The following is a 20,278-nucleotide window of genomic DNA, read 5'->3' on the forward strand; positions in this document are numbered from 1 at the left end:
ATCTATTCCTCTTATTATCTTGTACACCTCTATCATGTCTCCTCTCATCCTCCTCCTCTCTAAAGAGTAAAGCCCTAGCTCCCTTAATCTCTGATCATAATGCATACTCTCTAAACCAGGCAGCATCCTGGTAAATCTCCTCTGTACCCTTTCCAATGCTTCCACATCCTTCCTATAGTGAGGCAACCAGAACTGGACACAATACTCCAAGTGCGGCCTCACCAGAGTTTTTTAGAGCTGCATCATTACATCGCGACTCTTAAACTCTTATCTTTAACCCTCCATCTTTCTTATATCCATGTGTCTATTCAAACGTCTCTTAAAAGCCTCTAATGGATCTGCCTCTAATACCATACCAAGCAGCGCATTCCAGGCATCCACCACTCTGAGTTTTAAAAAAAAACCTACCTCTCACATTCCCCTTGAACATACCACCCCTCACCTTCAATGCATGCCGTCGGGTATTAGACATCTCAACTCCGGGAAGCAGATAGTCCGTGTCTGTTATATCTGTGCCTCTCATAATCTTAAAAACCTCTATCAGATCTCCCCTCAGCCTCTGCCACTCCAGAGTTTATCCAGCCTCTCGTGATAGCACGTGCCATCTAAACCAAGCAGCGTCCTGGTAAACCTCTCCAGCACCTTCTCCAATGCCTCAACATTCTTCTTGTTGTGGGATGACCAACCTGTACGCCACGCTCAAGAACTGTATGCAATTCTGAGTTCCTCCAGCAGATTGTTTGTTGCTCCGGATTCCAGCAGCAAACAATAGTCTCTTGTGTTTCCTTACCTCCTTCACTCCTGGGATAACAGGCTTGTCTCATGAAGAAAGATCAAAATGTGTTAGTTTAGAAGGATGAGAAGCTTAAGATTCATTTATTTTTTCACATGTACATTGAAACATACAGTGAAGTGCATGACTTGTGTTAACAACCAACACAGCCTAACAATGTAATTGGGATAAAGATTGGTTTCATTTGTCACCTGTGCATTGAAACATAGTGAAATGTTTCGTTCTACGTCAACAACTAACATTGTGCTGAGGGCAGTCTACAAGTGTAGTCACCACACTTCCATCACCAACATAGCATGCCTATAACTCACTAACCCTAGGGGTCCCAAGGGGCAGCCCACAAGTGTTGCTACACATTCCAGTGCCAACGTTGCATGCCCACAATATTCAGCAGAACAGCAACAACAAAATATAACAACAGCAAAATGTCCAGATCTTATTAAAATGAACAATATTCTTAAAGGGCTTGACAGAGTAGGTGGAGAATTATTGTTTCCCCTGGCTAGGGTGTCCAGAACTGGAGATCAGGTTTGAGTTCAAATTGATTTGTCATCTGGTTGTACATATATACAACCAAACAAGATAAAGGTTCCTCTGAACCACGGTACACCCACAAAACAAGTGTCTCACACAGTGCATAAAACAAAATATTACCACAAATAAGTTAATAAAATATTCAAAATGCATGCAGTGCACAACACAGGTAAACAGCTCAGTGTCCTAGTGACGAGACCTCGGAGATGGCAGGGTATTCATTAGTCTCAGAGCCTGACGGAAGAAGCTGTTACCCAGTCTGGCAGTCCTAGTCCTGTTGCTCCTGTACCACCTCCTTGACAGTAGTGGGTCAAAGAGATTGTGGAAGGGGTGGTAGGGGATCCTTGGCAGTACTTTGGATCCTTCATATACAACATTCCCAGTAAATGTCACAAAAGGTGGTGGGGGGGGGAGAGACCCCAGTGACCCTCTCAGAGGTTTTTACTATCCTCTGTAGGGTCTTGCAGTCTAATGCCTTGCAGCTTCTGTACACATAATGATATAATGATGCAGCCAGACAGGATGCTCTCTGGTGCTCCTGTAAAAAGTTGTTAGAATGGGGCGGGGGGGTGTCGGGCAGACTTGCACACCTCTGCCTCCTCAGGAAGTCTAGATGCTGTATAGGTCTTTGCTCTAGGATTGACCCCTGGATAGGGTATTCCTGTCAAGACTGGAAGGGTAAACTTGAAGGATGGGGGAGTTGGATCTTCGATGTGGATGTTCGATTTTGAAGTACATTTAAAACAGAGACTGCATTGAGACTTAAGTATGGGGTTGATGGATCAAAAGACCAATCATGATCTGATTAAATACGAGATTCTGCAGATGCTGGAAATCCAGAGCAATGCACACAAAATGCTGGATGAGCTCATTATATTGGGCAGTGTCTATGCCAATGAATAAAGGGTCAAAATTTCGATCCAAGACCCTTCATGCAGTCATGATCCTCTCTATGGAAGCTTCCCAACCTGCTGAGTTCCTCCAGCATTTTGTGTGTTACCATGATCTGATTGACTGTTAAGAGGGAGAAGTAAGCTTCTATCCCAGTGCATCCTCAGACTGTGTTGGTCATTGACACAAATGATGCATTTCACTGTATGTTTGGATGTTTCAATGTATATGTGGTAGCTAAATCTAATTTTAAAAATATCTTAGTCTTTTTTTAATCCAGCATTCAGAATCGTCAAAGAGCATGTGGTTGTCAAGGCTGCTGTATAAACATGGTTTGTCTTCAGCTATTTCCTTTTACTCTGAGTTATACCATGTCCTTATCCTTTCCTTCCCACAGAAGTACACATAACCTGTGATTGGTCTCATCCCTGTCCCTCCCATCAAAGATTCAGCCACCTGTCCCATCTAAGCCAGTCCCGATTGCCCACATTTGACCCATATCCTTCTACCTTTCCTATCCAAGTGTCCTTTAATTGTTGTTTATGTACAGCATGGTAGGGTAGTCTTAGCACAACACTTTACAGCGCTCCAGTTGTAAGATCCGGGTTCATTTCCCTCTACAGTCTGTAAGAAATTTGTATGTTCTCCCCATAACCATGTGGGTTTCCTCTAAGTTGTCCGGTTTCCTTCCACGTTCTAAAGATATACGGTTAGGTTTATTAGGTTGTGGACATGGTCTGCTGGCTGGCGCCAGAAACATGATGAGACTTAAAGAGCTACCCGATGCAAATGACACATTATACTGTATGTTTCAATGTACACGTGACAAATAAAGCTGAGCCTTATCTTTTAAACCTATGCCCTTGATTATGTTTGAGAACCTATGTTCTTGATTTCCTAATCCTAGAAAAAAGAGTGTGCATTCACCCTGTCTATGCCCCTCAAGATTTTGTACTCCTCTGTAAGGTCACCTCTCACTCTCCTTTACTCCAAAAGGGAAAAAGTCTCCATCCTCTCCCTATAAATAGAATCCTTCAAGTTCTGGCAATTATATAACTTCACTTTTCTGCAGTAAAAATATGATGTTTCAATATTACTATTTAAATTTTCATGCCAATACTCGTGGGAAAACCGTGTCTCCGTCATTAGCAGAAAGGCTTGGCAGATGATAATATTTCTTGCAGCAGTTGATAAAGTTCCAATTTGCCCAGAATATATCGGTGCCTCAACCACATCCTCTGGCAGCTTGTTGCGTATATGCACTACCCTCTGGTAGAAGAAGTTGTCCATCAAGTTTCTATTAAACCTCCCTTCACCCTAAACCTGTGTTCCTTTTAGTTCTCAGTTCCCCAATCCTGAGAAAGACTATGCATTTGAGAGGAAAATTGGACAGGCGTGATGAAATGGCGGAGCAGACACGATGGACCAAATGCCTAATTCTGCTCCTATATCTTATGATTTTATCATTTGCCCTCATGATTTTATACACCTCTGTAATACAACTCCTTATTCTCTTATACTCCAGAGAATAAAGTACCAACCTGCACAACCTCCATCCATAACTCTCTCAGGTGGGGCAAAATCCTTGTAAGTTTTCTCTCCAATATTTCCTGTTTAATGCCATCTTTCCATAACAGTGTAAACAGAATGTTCCAGATGCTGTATTACCAGTCGTGGGTTTGCTATTTTGATGTTGGAAACATGACAGCACAATTGTCATTGATTTGATTTAATGCCAACAGCATGTTTCACTGTATATTTCAATATGTATGGGTCAGATAAAGCCAATATTGTTTTCCCGTTTCTTTTGTACAACAGTTGGATAGGGGAAATGTAAAAACTCTTAACTCTTGTGGAAATAGATACACATTTTTTTCACAAAATAGATTACATCACTCAGGGAGACAAAGTGTACGTGTGTGAGCTGTTGAAGGGTCTTGGCCCAAGATGCTGACTGTTTCTTCTCCTCCATAAGATGCTGCCTGACTTGTTGAGTTCCTCCAGCATTTTGTGTGCTGAAGTACATGGGCCACTTCCAAAATTATAAAATTCCTGGAAAACTTGATCCAGGTCTGTCAATGCATTGACACTGCAAAATATCAGTGAAGTTAGCTCAAAGTGCTGGCAGAATTCAGCAAAAATGTACTACATCATGATAGATATGCTGAGCTGTAGTGCTATTGCTACATCTTTTAACAACTGCCTTTATATATAGTCCTGCCAAGAAGTAATGAAGTGATATTAAGTAGTTTCTGTCTCTTGAGTACCTTTTGATCTATAATCTTAATTAAAAATTCTTATGTCATTAATTAAGTTCCCTTTAAACAAAATGATAGCAATATGATATTTTTTTCTTCCTCCTGGCCCTGTCACTCACCCTTCCCTCATTGTAGCAGTGGATTTTGTTCACATGAGCAACTATAATTTGGCCACATGAGCTGAACAGGATTGCAGCACAGTTGATTTTTCACAGTGAAGTACAAGAATTGGAAATGATAGCAACACACACAAAGTGCTGGAGGAACTTAGCAGGTCAGACAGTACCTATGGATATGAATGAACAGTCAATGTTTTGCACCTAGACCCTTCATCAGGTCTGTTGAAGGGTCTCTGTCCAAAAAGTCGACTGTTTATTCATTTCCATAGATGCTGTCTGACCTGCAGCATTCAGCATTTTGTGTATGTTACTCTGGATTTCCAGCAATTGTAGAATCCCTTGTGTTTTATAATCAGAAATAAGTGCTATAGTTGCAAAAATTAACATGAGTGTAATTTTTATCATGACTCAGCCCAGGAGCATACCAGAAATTGAAATGTTTCTTTAATAGAAAAGCAAACAATGTAGATTGTAAGAATCAAGAAAGCAGCATCCATCATCAAGTATGCCCACCATCCAAGCCAGACTCTCTTCTCTCTGCTGTAATCGGGAAGGAGGTACAGGAGCCATGGGAGCCTCACCACCAGTTTCAGGATCAGTTATTACCCCCTCAACCATCAGGCTCTTCAGATGGCAGATGCTGAAAATCTGGAGCAATTCAGCACGTCAGGCAGCATCTAGGGAGGAGAACAAACAGTTGATGTATCACGCCGAGACATAGAACACAAAGTACGCAACAGGAACAGGCTCTTTGGCCCACGATGTTGTGCCAAACCAGCTAAAAAGCAATTCCGAAACAGCCAAACACGAATTCCTCCTACCTGCACCATGCTGATATCCCCTCACTATCCTTGTATCCATGTGCCAATGCCCCTTGTAATCTTATAAACCTCTATCAGATCTCCACTCATAATCTTATAAACCTCTCCCACTCCAGAGAAAACAACCCAAGTTTTCCAGCCTCTCACATGCCCTCTAAACCAAGCAACATCCTGGTGAACCACTTCTGCACCCTCTCCAAGGCCTCGACATCCTTCCTATAGTGAGGCGACCAGAACTGCACGCAATACTCCAGTTGTGGCCTAACCGGAGATCTATAAAGTTGCAACATAAACCACCTGACTTTTAAACTCAATGCTTCAACTAATAAAAGCAAGCATTCCATAAGCTTGGAATGAACTTGGATCCAAAGATCTCTTTGCTCAGACCCTTCATCAAATAAAGATAAAAGATTATAAAAACATGCATTGAATTGCATCCTCGCATTGAGAATGTGCTCAGCCCAGCTCACGAGTGTCACCACACTTTCAGCACTGGCTTAGCATGCCCACAATTTACTAACCGTACCTCGTACGTCAGGACTGGAAAGGAAAAGGGGCAGAAGTCAGCCTAAGAAGGTAAGGGGAGGGGAAGGAGTAGGTAGGGAGGGAGGGAGGAGAAATTACTGCAAGCTAGGGAAATCGATGTTCATGCCGTCAGATTGGAGGCTGCCCAGAGAGAACACAAGGTGTTCCTCCTTCAACCTGAGCTTGGTCTCACCATGGCAGTAGAGCAGGCCACGGACAGACATGTCAGAATGGGAATGTGCAGTCAAATAGAAACGGGTAGTCACTGTGAGATCCCGTGCCTTGTGGCAGACAGAGCAAAGGTCCTCGACAAAGCAGTCCCCAGTTTGCGTCATGTCTCACTGATGTAGAAGAGGCTGCATGAGGCACACCAGATGCAATAGATGATCCTTGCAGACCGCTGGATTTTTCATCCCACAATCAGAATCATTATCTAGCTGTTACCGTGTGCGGGAGCTCGGTCTGTCTCGATTGGCTATTACTTCTCCTGCATCATATATGTGAACACAAGAGATTCTGCAGATGCTGGAAATCCAAAGCAACAAACCCAAAAATGCAAGAGGAACTCAGCAGGTCAGGCAGTAACTGTGGAAAGAAATGGTCAAGGTTTTGGCCAAGACCCTTCATCAGGACAGGAAGAAGCTAGAATAAGGTGAGGGAGGGTACAAACTAGAAGGTGATATGTGACACCAAGTTGGGTGGGGTTGGGAAGTAGGTGGGTGGGGGAAGGTAGGATGAAGTGAAAAGCTGGGAAGTCTCGGCCCAAATCGTCAACTGTTTATTTCTCTCTATGGACGCTGCCTGGCCTGCTGAGTTCCTCCAGCATTTTTGTGTGGAGGACACAATGCTGAGGAACTGAAACCGTAACCCTGACTGATCTTTGTGTGTGTTTCACTGTGCAAAGCTTGAGACATCCTGAGGTTGTAAAGACTGTTGTATGAATACAGCTTGGTTTCCCTTCAGCTATTTCTTTTTATCCTGAGTTTAAACCATGTGCTTCTTTCCTTCCCACAGATGTACACACGGTCTGTGATCGATCCCATTCCTCTCCCACCCACCAAAGATGCAGCCACGTCTCCCATCTCCTCGCCCTCTGAGAACAGCACAACCCCTTCAAATACCCTCACCAGGAATGCAGAGAAACAGAAGAAGAAGACGAAAATGACGGATGAGGAGATACTGGAAAAATTGAGTACGTAACTGTGTGCCTGATTGTGATGGAAGATGGTGATGTGAGTTTAGCATCTGGGCTTCCACTGGGTTCCAGTCTCTCACAAACCAGTATGATGATAGACCTCCCTTTACCAGTTACCAGAATGCCACCATGTAGAACGTATTTGTGCAGCCTCAGCTACCTTCTGGTACACATTGGCTCATGGTAGACAATGGCCTGACTCAGTGGAGATTCGTATTGGTTTATTATAGTCACTTGTATGGCGATACAATGAAAACATTTTATTTGATGTGCCATTCAGACAGATCATACACACTGAGTTTGTAAAGAAAAACAGAATGTAGAATATAGTGATACATTTACAGAGATCATAAGAAATAGCTGGAGTAGGCCATTCGGCCCATCAAGGCTGTGCTGCCATTCAATACAATCATGGCTGATCTGGCTGTGGACTCAACTCTACCTGCCTTCCTCTTCCCCATAAGTCCTTAATTCCTCTGCTGTGTTTCTCCTCTCCACATCTAACTGTGTCTTAAATATACTTAATGAAGGAGTCTCTACTGCTTCCTTGGGCAGAGAATTTTCCTCATATTCACCACTCTCTGGGAAAAGCAGTTTCACCACCACGTGAAAGTGCAGTGCAGGTAGACAAATAAAGTACAAAGCAGATTGGGGGTTCAGAAGTTCATGAGTTCATCTCTTGGTATATGAGGCCCATTAAGTAGTCTATAATAACAGCAGATCATAAACACAAGAGATTCTGCAGGTGCTGGAAATCCAGAGTAACACACAAAATGCTGGAGGAACTTAGAAGTTCAGGCACCTTCTATGGAAAAGAATGAAGAGTTGACCAAAACATCAGCTCCTTTTTTTTATTTGATTCTGCCTGACCTGCTGAGTTCCTCCAGCATTTTGTGTTACTCTGATTAGAATGGGATGGCAGCTGTCCTTGAGTCTGGTAGTTTGTGCTCTCAGTAAAGGCAGGGGGGAGAAGTGAGAATGGCCAGTGTGGGAGGGATCCTTGATTATGTTGGCTGCATTCCCAAGGCAGTGGGAAGTGTAGATGGAGCCAGTAGAGAGGAGGCTGGCATGTGTGAAGGAATGAGCTGTGTTCACAGTTCTCTGCAGCTCCTTCCCATCTTGGACAGAGCCATTGCCACACCAACCTGTGATGCTTTTTAATTCAGAATTAGAATGGCAAACAGAGGTAAAGGTGTACAAAATTATCAAAGGTTTAGATAGGTATGGAAATGGTCTTTCCAGTGAGGTTGAGTGAGACTGGAGACCATAGGTTAAGAATGAAAGATGAAGCATTTATCGGAGAACTTCTTCACTCAGAAGGTCGTTGTCGTCGTGGCTATCCCTCGAGGTCAAGGGTGATGGTCTTTGTTCTGAAGAAGTGGCCCACAGAATGAAAACGCCTGTGCGTGTATTTGTTTAACATGTACTTGATGTTGCACTCCAAGAAGCACACGATACTGCACAAGTCAACCAACTGATTCCAATGGCATGGAAACCACGACGATTGGAGCTGATGGACTTGTTGCAGCCTTCATCCGCCTTCACAGCTGTTGAGTTCGAAGTAACTTCGTCCGCCTGTTCCACTGTTGAGGTCTTGGTTGGATTGTTCTTTGTCAGGGACCTCACCCTCGATCTCACCTCCATTGGTGACCCTACCAGGAGCATAGCTCCAGACGGCTTTGCTGTCAGGATCACAGGACCACACGACGAGGTGATGATCCATGGAGAAGACGCAGAAGGTGGTGTGAGTGTGGAATGAGCTGCCAGCAGAAGTGGTAGATGCAGTTTCATTTGCAATCTTTAAGAGAAATTTGAATAAGTGTATGAAAGGCGATGGTCTATGGAACGAGATAGTTTGGCATGGACTCGATGACCTGTTTCTGGGCTGACTCTAAACTCATTCAGAGAAGCTAAAGATAGTTTGAAAAATATAAATCTGATGATAGCATGCTGGAATAAGCTCTTCTGACATAAAGGGGGAGGTGTACTAGCTGTTGCAGATTAGGGGGAGCATTTGCTCTTGTTCTCCTGCCATGTTAGCTAACACCAGTTGTCTTGTGTTTCTCCAACATAAGGCAACTAAGTCAGAACTGAGTAAGGTGAAGCAGTCAATGCCCCATTATTGAAGAACCTTGGTGTCAGTGCTGTGCCACTTTGATTTTCTTTCTCCCCCCTGTCCATTGTCTGCTCTGTCAGGGAGACGCACTCATTAGATTAGATTAGATTGTCATCATCTTCAAAACAGCTTCTACCCCTCTGCCATCAAGTTTCAAGTTCCAGTTTATCATTCAACAATACATGAATACTGCCAAACAAAAACATTTCATGTAACTATGAAAATGGACAAGGGAGAGCCAGTGGATTTCAGAAAGCCTTTGATCAGGTCCCACATAGGAGATTACTGGGCAAAATTGGAGCACATGATATTGGGGGTAGAATACTGACATGGATAGAAAATTGGTTGGCAGACAGGAAACAAAGAGTAAGGATTAACGGGTCCCTTTCAGAATAGCAGGCGGTGACTAGTGGGGTACCGCAAGACTCGGTGCTGGGACCGCAGCCATTTACAATATACATTAATGATTTAGACGAAGGGATTAAAAGTAACGTTAGCAAATTTGCAGATGACACAAAGCTGGGTGGCAGTGTGAAGTGTGAGGAGGATGTTATGAGAATACAGGGTGACTTGGACAAGTTGGGTGAGTGGGCAGATGCATGGCAGATGCAGTTTAATGTGGATAAATGTGAGGTTATCCACTTTGGTGGCAAGAACAGGAAGGCAGATTACTATCTGAATGGTGTTAAGTTAGGAAAAAGGGAAGTACAACGAGATCTAGGTGTCCTTGTTCATCAGTCACTGAAAGTAAGCATGCAGGTACAGCAGGCAGTGAAGATAGCTAATGGCTTGTTGGCCTTCATAACAAAGGGCGTTGAGTATAGGAGCAAAGAGGTCCTTCTGCAGTTTTACAGGGCCCTGGTGAGACCGCACCTGGAGTATTGTGTGCAGTTTTGGTCTCCAAATTTGAGGAAGGACATTCTTGCATTGAGGGAGTGCAGCGTAGGTTCACAAGGTTAATTCCTGGGATGGCAGGATTGTCATATGTTGAAAGATTGGAACGACTGGGTTTGTATACACTGGAATTTAGAAGGATGAGAGGGGATCTGATTGAAACATACAAGATTATTAAGGGATTGGACATGCTAGAGGCAGGAAACATGTTCCCAATGTTGGGGGAGTCCAGAACCAGAGGCCACAGTTTAAGAATAAGGGGTAGGCCATTTAGAATGGAGTTGAGGAAAAACTTCTTCACCCAGAGAGTTGTGGATCTGTGGAATGCTCTGCCTCAGAAGGCAGTGGAGGTCAATTCTCTGGATGCTTTCACAAAAGAGTTAGATAGAGCTCTTAAAGATAGTGGAGTCAAGGGATATGGGGAGAAAGCAGGAACGGGGTACTGATTGTGAATGATCAGCCATGATCACAGTGAATGGCGGTGCTGGCTCAAAGGGCCGAATGGCCTACTCTTACACCTATTGTCTATAGTCTATAAAACAGCATTACTCTGGGGCCAAGGTGCAAAACACAGCATAAAATGTATGTAGCACGTATAAGACCCCAAGCATATATCCATCCATGAAGACTACCTCACTATTACGCTCTCTTTGTGTGAAATATTTTTTATATTTCTTATTGTACCTCAGTAATTTTCTTGTGTATTGCACTGTACAAAGCAAATCTCACAGAATATGTCAGTGATATTAAATCTGATTCTGACAAGAGACTGCAGGTTCTGTAATCGGGGTAATAATCTGCTGGAGGCACACGTTGAAGTCAAGTTTAATTGACATTGAACCATATATGAATACAACCAAATGGAACAGAGTTCCTCCAGAGCCAAGGTACAAAACACAATACCAATAGTCACACATAGCACAAGGCACCCAGTAAGGCAGCATCCATGGGGATGCAGGGGGGCATTAACATTTCCTTTCCCTTCTGCTGAAGTTCCCTGACTCAGTGAGTTCCTCCAGCACATTGTTTATTCTGATCTGTTAGTCTTGAAGGTTGTAATGATGTGGGCACCACCATCTCCGGCGTCTCTGCTGGTTGTCGGTGCCTGTAGGCTTTTTCTTGGACGTGGGAGAGAATGGTTGAGCTGCATCTGTTACATATGGATAGTTTTCCTGAGAGGCTCGGAGTCACGTTTATTATTACTGACATGCAGGATGTTGTGAAAGTTGTTGTTCTGCAGTAACTCTAGCCAGATTTTTGTAAAGCTGCGACATTATCCTGTGGTTTTTGAACCCAGTCCCTCACTAATGGAAGCCAACACACCACATGCCTTCTTAACCACCCTATCAATTTGCATGGGAACTTTGAGAAGGTGATGGTGAGCTGGCTTCTTGAACTACTGCCGTCTTCGTGGTGTGAGTGGACCCACAGTGCTGTAAGGGAGAAAGTTCCAGGTTTTTGACTCACGAATGATGATATATCTTCAAGCTGGGGTGATATGTGGCCAGAAGAGCAATTTCCAACGATGCTGGTGTCTCCATGCTTTTGCTGTCCTTGAACTTCCAGCTGGTAGTGGTGGTGGGTTTGAAAGGTGCTGTCTGAGGAGTCTTGGTGAGTTGCTGTAGTGTGTCCTGTAGATGGTAGAAACTGCTGTGACCAAGTGTTAATCTCCTCACCTGTCAGATTCCTCATTCTTCAACCCTTTACCTCTTCCACCTAGCACCTCCCAGCTTCCCACTTCATCCCCCTCCCCCACCCCCACTTGATCTCACCAGCCAGCTTCTATTCTACCTCCACCCTATCCCCCCACCAACATCTTATCCTGGCTTCCCCCATCATTTCGAGCCCTTACAAAGGGTCTTGGCCAGAAGCATTGACTGTTTGTTCCCCTCTATAGCTGTTGCCTGACCTGCTGAGTTCCTCCAGAATTTTTTGAATTTCTGTGGATTTGCAGCATCTACAGAATCTCTTCTGGTTATGCTATGTCCTTTCGTGGTGTCGAGCTTTCTGTACGTTGTTGAATCTGCACTCATCTTGGCATAGAATTTGAAGTCATGGGCGAAGGGCGAAAGGTGAAATCTTAAAGAAGAATATCAGAGTTACCATCTTCACTCAGAGGGTAGTGAGAGTGGAATGAACAGCCAGCACAAGTTATGGATGTGGGTTCAATTTCAACATTTTAGAGAAATTTGAATAGGTACATAGGAGGGTTATCGTCTGGGGGCAAATTGATGGGATTAGGAACAGTTAGGAATAGGCTAGATGGGCCTGTTTCTGTGGTGATGTAGTACTCTCTGATAGTGGAAAGGATTCCATCGCACTCTAAACTTGAGTCTTACAGGGTCTGGGGAGTCGGGAGGTGAGTTACTGCAGGATTTGTCACCTCAAACCCATTATTACTGACCCCTTCATGTCTTGCAGTGGCTTGGGGCCCATTGGGTGAGACATTTGCTAGTTAGGTGTCAATAAAACATTATTAAATGATGCCCTTTCTTTCTTGCTGCTGTCCCTCATTGGCTTTTCTGTATTGTAGCTGCCATGGGAAAAATCTTTTAACAGTTCTCTCACTTCTCTCTGGTCAGTTTAGGAATAACACAGGCATTTTAAACACATTTGTAGACAATTGTGTTTTAACAACTTGGAAGGTTTTGGGCTGAGAACTCGCCAATCCCTCTTATTGATCAGTCTTGTTGTTCATGTTAGTGGGAATGAAAGATTGATTCTTTGGATGTGAGTGTTGATGCCATTTATTATACAAGCTGTAAACGGCAGCCATGTATCCTCATATTTCAGTTACCATCCTTGTTCCTCTCCCAATCTGTTACCTACATTTTGAAGTTGTTCTCCATTCCATTCACAGTTTACATGTCCCTCCTACTGGGAGTTCAGGTAAAACTCTGTAGAGAGTGTTTCTAAGCACTAAGCAGTAGCCTTTTTCAGTTCTAGCACAGTATCCCATTTTGAAAGGGTGTTTTTGCTTATTTTCTTGCTGGCTCTGTGAACATTTTTGCCAAGAACTTAGACAACCGACCTGCTAAATCTGCATAAATAAAGACCCCACACACCTCAGAATGTTTTCCTTCTCCTGCTTCCCATCAGGCAGAAGATACAAAAGCCTGAAAGCATGTACCATCAGGCTTAAGAAGAGCATCAGTCCGGCAGCACCATAGTGTAGTGGTTAGCACATTGCTTTACAATACCAGTTGTAAGTTTGGAGGTCAATTTTCACTGCTGTCTCTAAGGAGTTTGGATGTTTTTCCTGTGACTACATGCGTTTTCCCCCAAGTGCTCCGGTTTCCTCCCACATTCCAAAGACCTATTTGGGTTCGTGAGTTGAGGGCACGCTATGTTGTGGTAGAAGCATGGTGACACTTGTGGACAGCCCTGCGCAACTCTCATTGATTTGATTTGACATGAACAATGCATGTGTTGGTCATGGTCGCAAAGTGACGCATTTCACTGTATGTTTCAATGTACATGTGACAACTCCAGCTGATCTTTATCTAGCTTCTATCCTGCTGTTATAAGATGACTGGTTCCTTCGTACAATAAGATAGATTCTTGACCTCACAATCTAACTTGTTATGGTCGTGCACCTTATTGTTTGCCTGCACTGCACTTTCTCTGTAACTGTGACACTCCATCTTCATTCTGTTACTGTTTTACCTTGTACTCCTTCACTGCACTTTAGTAATGAATTGTTCTGTGTAATGGTTGCTAGAAAAACAAGCCAAAATTACTGAGGGACTCGGCACTGTGATATGCTTCCAAATAACCAGATTCAAAGTTGAGGAAAGTACATTTGATCCTCTATTATGAAACCAGCAAAGACAAGTGATCAAAATTAGTGATAGTAACAAAATGAGCAAAACAAACAAAGTAACGAAATATGCGGTCAACAAAAAATAATTATTCCTTGGCTCATTCCCTCTCTAACTAAACTAATGGCATAAAGGGTGAACACGTGACTATAATCCTTTACTTCTACCAGGGCCCAACCCACGTGACAAATTACCATAACCCAGAATAAAATGTGCAACACAAAATACAATACAGACAGAAAATAGATCCATGGTGCCAACAGTTCTGCATGAACAGTAAACTTTTCACTGTACCTCAGTACATACGACAATAATAAACCAGTTTGCCAATTCACCTCGGAGACTTTTTAAATTATCCTTTTATAGTTAATCTTGTTAATTTAAAAGGTAACGAATGGATTCACTGATCTTTTCCATCTTTTCCTCATCTCATAGGGAGTATAGTAACTGTCGGTGATCCGAAGAAGAAATATTCGCGATTTGAGAAGATTGGACAGGGGTTAGTAACACATTATGTGCTGTTGAGAAATTCCATAATTCACACTTTCTGCCTGAAGTTCACTGTGTTTTGAGCTTGCGAATCATCCTCTGTTGCTTCCAGCCCGCAATTACTTCATGCAACTATCTAGTCTCCCTGCTGTTGAAGTCAGTCTACTTGTGATTCACAGTCCACCTGCCTGTAGTTTGCCGTGTTTGGGTCCACATGTTACTATACCCCATAAGCTGTAACATGCTGCAATGATTTAAGTGGCTGTCAGTAGATGGTCTACATGTTCTGTGACTATAAGACACAGGAGCAGAATTAGGCCATTTGGCCAATTGAGTCTGCTATTCAATCATGGCTGATCCTTTTTCTTTTGTCCTGGCCTTCTCCCTGTAACCTTTGATGCTATATCCAAACAAGAACCTATCAAGCTCTGCCTTAAGTGCGCCCAACCATCTTGTCACCACAGCTGCCTGTGGTAATAAATATCACAAATTCACCACCCTCTGGCTAAAGAAATTTCTCCGCACCTCTGTTTTAAATGGACGCTCCTCTATCCTGAGGCTGTGCCCTCTTGTTCTAGACTCCTTCCACATCTATTCTGTCTAGGCCTTTCAACATTCAAAAGGTTTCAATGAGATTCCCCTCTCATCCTTCTGAATTCCAGCAAGTACAGACCCAGAACTATCAAAAGTCCTCATATGATAACCCTTTCATTCCCAGAATCTTCCTTGTGAACCTCCTCTGAACCTTCTGCAATGTCACCACATCTTTTAGCTGAGGAGCCCAAAACCGTTCACAATACTCAAGGCGAGGTGCCTCACAAGATTTCAGTGTATATTTTAAACACGAGACTCTGCAGTTACTGGAAATCTCCAGCAACACACGCAAAATGCTAGAGGAACTCAGCAGGTCAGGCAACATCCATACATAGAGTCAATATTTCATGCCGAGCCCCTCCATCAGGATGAAGTCCTGAAGAAAGGTCTCGCCTGAAGCGTTGTTCATTCCCCTCCATAAGTGCTGCCTGACCTGCTGAGTTCCTCCAGCATTTTGTGTGTTGCCGCAGTGTATACTTATGTCCACTTGGGTTCTGTTGCTTTAAGGTGCATTGTGTGAATGCCCTTAGAAGCATGTTAAAAGCCTGCTAAGCACTATTTGTTCTGTGCCAACAGGGCTTCAGGCACAGTGTACACAGCAATTGATGTGGCCACGGGGCAAGAGGTAAGTTTAAAAACGTAAAACACTTCCTTTTAGCATGAATCTGATCCAGTGCTTTTAAAGTAATTCAGAGACTTCTGAAATATTTTCTAATTTTATCCTCAGGTCGCAATCAAACAGATGAATTTACAACAGCAGCCGAAGAAAGAACTGATCATTAACGAAATTTTGGTTATGAGGGAAAATAAAAATCCAAATATAGTTAATTATTTAGACAGGTAAGTAACAACCATAAGGACAATTTACACGTGCCTGTGATAAGCTTCGTATATTGGCCACTCTGATTATGGTATGGAAAGCCATATGTAAACTGTTGATTCTTCTCCATAGACACCTGCCAGACCTGATTTCCTCCAGCATTTTGTGTGGGTTCTCAATATGATATTGACAAAGAGAGGATGTTTCCTATAGAGGAGTCTAGGACTAGAGGGCACAGCCTCAGAATACAAGAATACCCCCTTAGAACAGAGATGAGGAGGATTTTCTTTAGCCAGAGGGTGGTGAATTTGTGGAATTCATTGCCGCAAACAGCTGTGGAGGCCAAGTCATTGGGTATATTTAAAGCGGAGGTTGATAGGTTCTTGATTAGTAAAGGCATCAAAGGTTATGGATAGAAGGCAGGAGAATAGGGTTAAGAAGGATAATATACCAAACTCAATGGGCCAAATGGCCTAATTGCTTTTCTCATGCATGTGATATGAGCAGCAATTCCTTGTAACTTGCATTGTATGATCTAGTAGTTAGGAGTCTGATGTTAGCTTGACACTGCCCCAGTCCTATTTTAATTTGGAGTCCAGCTTTGCTCTTTCTCCATCTGTGCTCTATACAGTGAGGAGTTGCCGATTAGCAACATTGGCTTTTGCTTGTGGAGGATGGGAGGGCTTGGCACGGCAACATGATTGGGGTGTGTGTCTGGGGGCTGGATGGACTCGGTCAAGCTGATGTATTGCATCATGTCATTGGCTATTGTATCGAACAGATGTGTGCTTCTTGGCTGGACATCAGATAAGGAAACAAAAATAATTAATTATATATTGGGAAACGTTTCTATTAAACACTTTCAAAAAAATCTATTCATTATTGGCAGCAGGCTGGTGATACTCATGGTTATTAAAATATTTTTCATCCATTAAAATTTGCTATTGTGCATTTCTGATGGCAGCTTTTGGTTCAATTTTGCTTGAGTCATCTCTGAAGGAGATATCCATTTAGTCGCAAATAAGTTACTGTTCCCAAATCCTTTTTTCTTTTGTCAAGTTCATCACTCTGTAAAACCATCTCTGATTAACTGCAACTGCTTTTGTTTTGGGGTTCGCTCTCCAAGCAACCATCTTTGTGAAAGGAGATTTCCTTGTTTTTCCAGACACCAGCATCTGTCACCTTAGGTATCTCTAATCCTCTTCTAATCTTCGTCTAACCCTTTCTTCTTTACTCCCTTGTGAGAATCAGGGGAACAGAGGCCTCCAGAGATTGCCTGCTGTCATAAGAATATTGAACAGTCCCCTAGGACAATAAGATGGACTCTTGACCTCACAATCTACGTCAACGTAGCCTTGTTCTTTGTTGTCTACCTGCACTGCACTTGCTCTGTAACACTTCATTCTTCATTTTGATATTTTCCCTTCTACTAACCTCAACAAATCAAAACTAGGTTTATTATCATTAAGTCGTATGTTGTGAAGTTTGTTGTTTTGCCACAGCAGTACAGAGTAATACATTTAAAGATTACCATCTTATTGTAAGAAATATCAAAAAGATGAGCGATACTGTAAAAGTTGTTTTGCAGCAGCAATATGGTGCAATACATAAATTACTATAAGTTACAATAATTAAAATAAATAGTGCAAAAGAGAAAAGTAGTGGAGCGGAGTGGTGTTCACAGACAGTTGTAATGGCCTATTGTAATGAAATGATCTGTGTGAGAAAATGATCTGCATGCAAAACCATTTTTCAATGTACCTTTGTAATAAACCAATTTACCAATATCTGTGGAGATAGAAGCAGCAGTAATGTTTCAAGGCGGTGGTCTTTCTTCAGATATAGAAAATTCGCAATGAACAAGTAAGCTGATACAGAGCAGGGGGAGAATCAGTAGAAGAGCTACTAGAGTTAGGGGCAGCAATAATTACTTTGGATAGTGATGTTGTAAGGCAAAAGTGCACGCTTCTCTGTCTGCTTAAGTATTGTTTTCTTATCCTCAGTTCTGATGAGAGATAATTAAACTGAACCATTAAAACTCAGTTTTCTAATCATAAATGAAAGTGATTCTGCAGATGCTGGAAATCCAGAGCGACATGTGCAAAATGCTGGAGGAACTCAGCAGGTCGGGCAGCACCTACGGAGGGGAATAAACAGGCGACATTTCAGGCTGTGGCCATTTTGTCAGGACTAGAAAGGAAGTGGGAAGAAGCCAGAATAGAAGGTGGGATGGGGGAGGAGAAGGAACACAAGCTGGAAGGTGATAAGTGAAGTCAGGTGAGGGGAAAGGCAGGTAGGGGGTGGGGGAGGGGGAAATGAAGTACGAAGCTGGGAGGTGATAGGCGGAAAAGGTAAAGGGCAGAATAAAGAGGAATCTGAAGGGAGAAAATAGTGGACCTAGGGAGAAAGGGAAAGAGTGGAGCAGCAGAAAGCAGGTGAGGTTTTCTCTCATCTCCACAGATACTATCTGCCCTGTTTTCTCCTTTATTAAGGAAAGGAAGTAAAATTTCTGTTGTTTGTGAAGATCTAAGGCCATTTCACTTGGCTTTCCTTCCCTTTAGTTACCTCGTGGGGGATGAATTGTGGGTGGTTATGGAGTACCTGGCCGGTGGATCATTGACTGACGTGGTCACAGAGACGTGTATGGATGAAGGACAGATTGCGGCTGTGTGCAGAGAGGTAACGTTACAGAGCGGCACATTTCGTATCACCTGAACACCCTCTAGAACTTTTCAAATATGCTCAGTGTGCTCTACATGGGAGGGAAACCGAAAGGGAACAAGTACCATACAGTCTGAATTTGAATAATTCTACTTGCTTTATGTATTTATTGAGATACAGCGTGGAGTAGGCCCTTTTGGCTCTTCAAGCTGTGCTGCCTAATCATGAGACAATGTACAATGATCAATTAGCCTACTAACCGGTACATCCTTGGACCATGGGAGGAAGCCAGAAGAAATTCACGAGGTGACAGGGAGAACGGAAAACCTGCTTGCAGATAGCGGTGGGAAATGAACCTGTGTCACTGGTATTGTAAAGCATTGTGCTACACTACTGTCCTGCCCCATTTAAGCTGTATCAGGATCAGGTCCATCATGGCTGTGCTAGGTTTACACACACACACACACACACACACACACACTGTTACTTCACACAGCTTAAGGGCAAAGCACTCTGGAAGAATAAGGATTTATTAAAGTTCATTATGTGCCCCCACCTCCACCCCACTGAATGATAAGAGGCATAGATCGAGAGAACAGCCAGAGACATTTTCCCAGGGCAGAAATAGCTAATAAAAGGGGGTATAATTTTAAGTTGGGAGGAAAGTATAGGGGGAGTGTCAGAGTCAGGTGTTTTCTACACAGTGGTGGATGCGTGGAGCATGCTTTCAAGGGTGGGTGATGAATCTTTTACTGTTTTCTTTGTGAGTTAAACTTCAATTGCATCAGTGACAACTGCACAATGTATATATTCACACATTTCCTAACTTGAAATTCAATATTGAATACCTTTGATCTTTAAAGGTATCATAAAGGAGATTTTTGTTTGACGTGTGCTCTGGTTGAATATGTGAGTGACTACATAGCCTTTATTAGTGGTGCCACATTAGTGCAGCGATTAGTGAGCTGAGAGTTCGGTCCCTGCGTCCTCTGTGAGGAGTCTGTACATCCTCCCTCGAAAATACATGGATTTCTTCCAAGTGCTCCAGTTCCCTCCCACAGTCCAAAGACGTATTGGTTAGTAGGTTAATTGGCCATCGTAAATTGACCTGTGATTAAGCTAGGGTTAAATCGGGAGATGTTGGCAGCATGGCTCGAAGGGCTGTAGGAGCATATTATATTCCCTGCTGTATCTCTAAATAAAACAAATATGATAAATAAAAATTATCTGTTCTGACAGACAGCATCAGGGAGGGAGTATAGAACTGTGGCTGGAGAAGATAGCCAAACGGTTTCCTTATTATGTTAACATTCCTAATTCTATGAAATGAATTCCCCTCCACCACGCTAGCTTTACATTTCTTATGACCCATGTTTGAATTAAGATGCATCTGTTCCATCTTTTCCGATTAATGTTCTCATGCACGCTGCTTCACACATTCATCGCTCCAGCGTAATTCTGAGAAACTGTCACAGTTCATCAGTTTCAATTTGTGAAACTTGGCAAATGAGCCGCCTTCTGTCATCACGCCGTAAAGCAGTGGAAATGTGTTATTCTTTTTAAAAAGCGCTGAAGTAACTGGGCAGTATTGCCAGTGAATAGCTTACTGATGCTGTGCTTTCTGTAAATAGACAGTGTGTGATTAAAATACAGCCTCTCCTCAGTGCAAATGTCATGTAGAAAGGAAATGGTATTTCCAAGGATGAAATTGATTAACTTTTTACTGCCTCCATTCTGGTGAAATGTG

The 20,278-nt window shown here is 42.9% G+C and overlaps 1 protein-coding gene across 3 annotated transcripts in view; it reads left to right on the forward strand.

Moving 5' to 3' along the window:
- Positions 1–20,278, forward strand: part of pak1 (p21 protein (Cdc42/Rac)-activated kinase 1) — a 318,106-nt gene that overhangs the window by 272,866 nt on the left and 24,962 nt on the right. For all 3 annotated transcript variants that reach the window (XM_063054636.1, XM_063054637.1, XM_063054635.1), the window contains exons 7-11: positions 6,956–7,133; positions 14,403–14,466; positions 15,627–15,675; positions 15,778–15,890; positions 18,432–18,549. In XM_063054636.1, coding sequence (XP_062910706.1) covers positions 6,956–7,133; positions 14,403–14,466; positions 15,627–15,675; positions 15,778–15,890; positions 18,432–18,549 — 522 coding nt within the window. The remainder of the gene's footprint in view (positions 1–6,955; positions 7,134–14,402; positions 14,467–15,626; positions 15,676–15,777; positions 15,891–18,431; positions 18,550–20,278) is intronic.

Source organism: Mobula hypostoma, chromosome 7, assembly GCF_963921235.1.
Source record: "Mobula hypostoma chromosome 7, sMobHyp1.1, whole genome shotgun sequence".
Taxonomy (NCBI): domain Eukaryota; kingdom Metazoa; phylum Chordata; class Chondrichthyes; order Myliobatiformes; family Myliobatidae; genus Mobula; species Mobula hypostoma.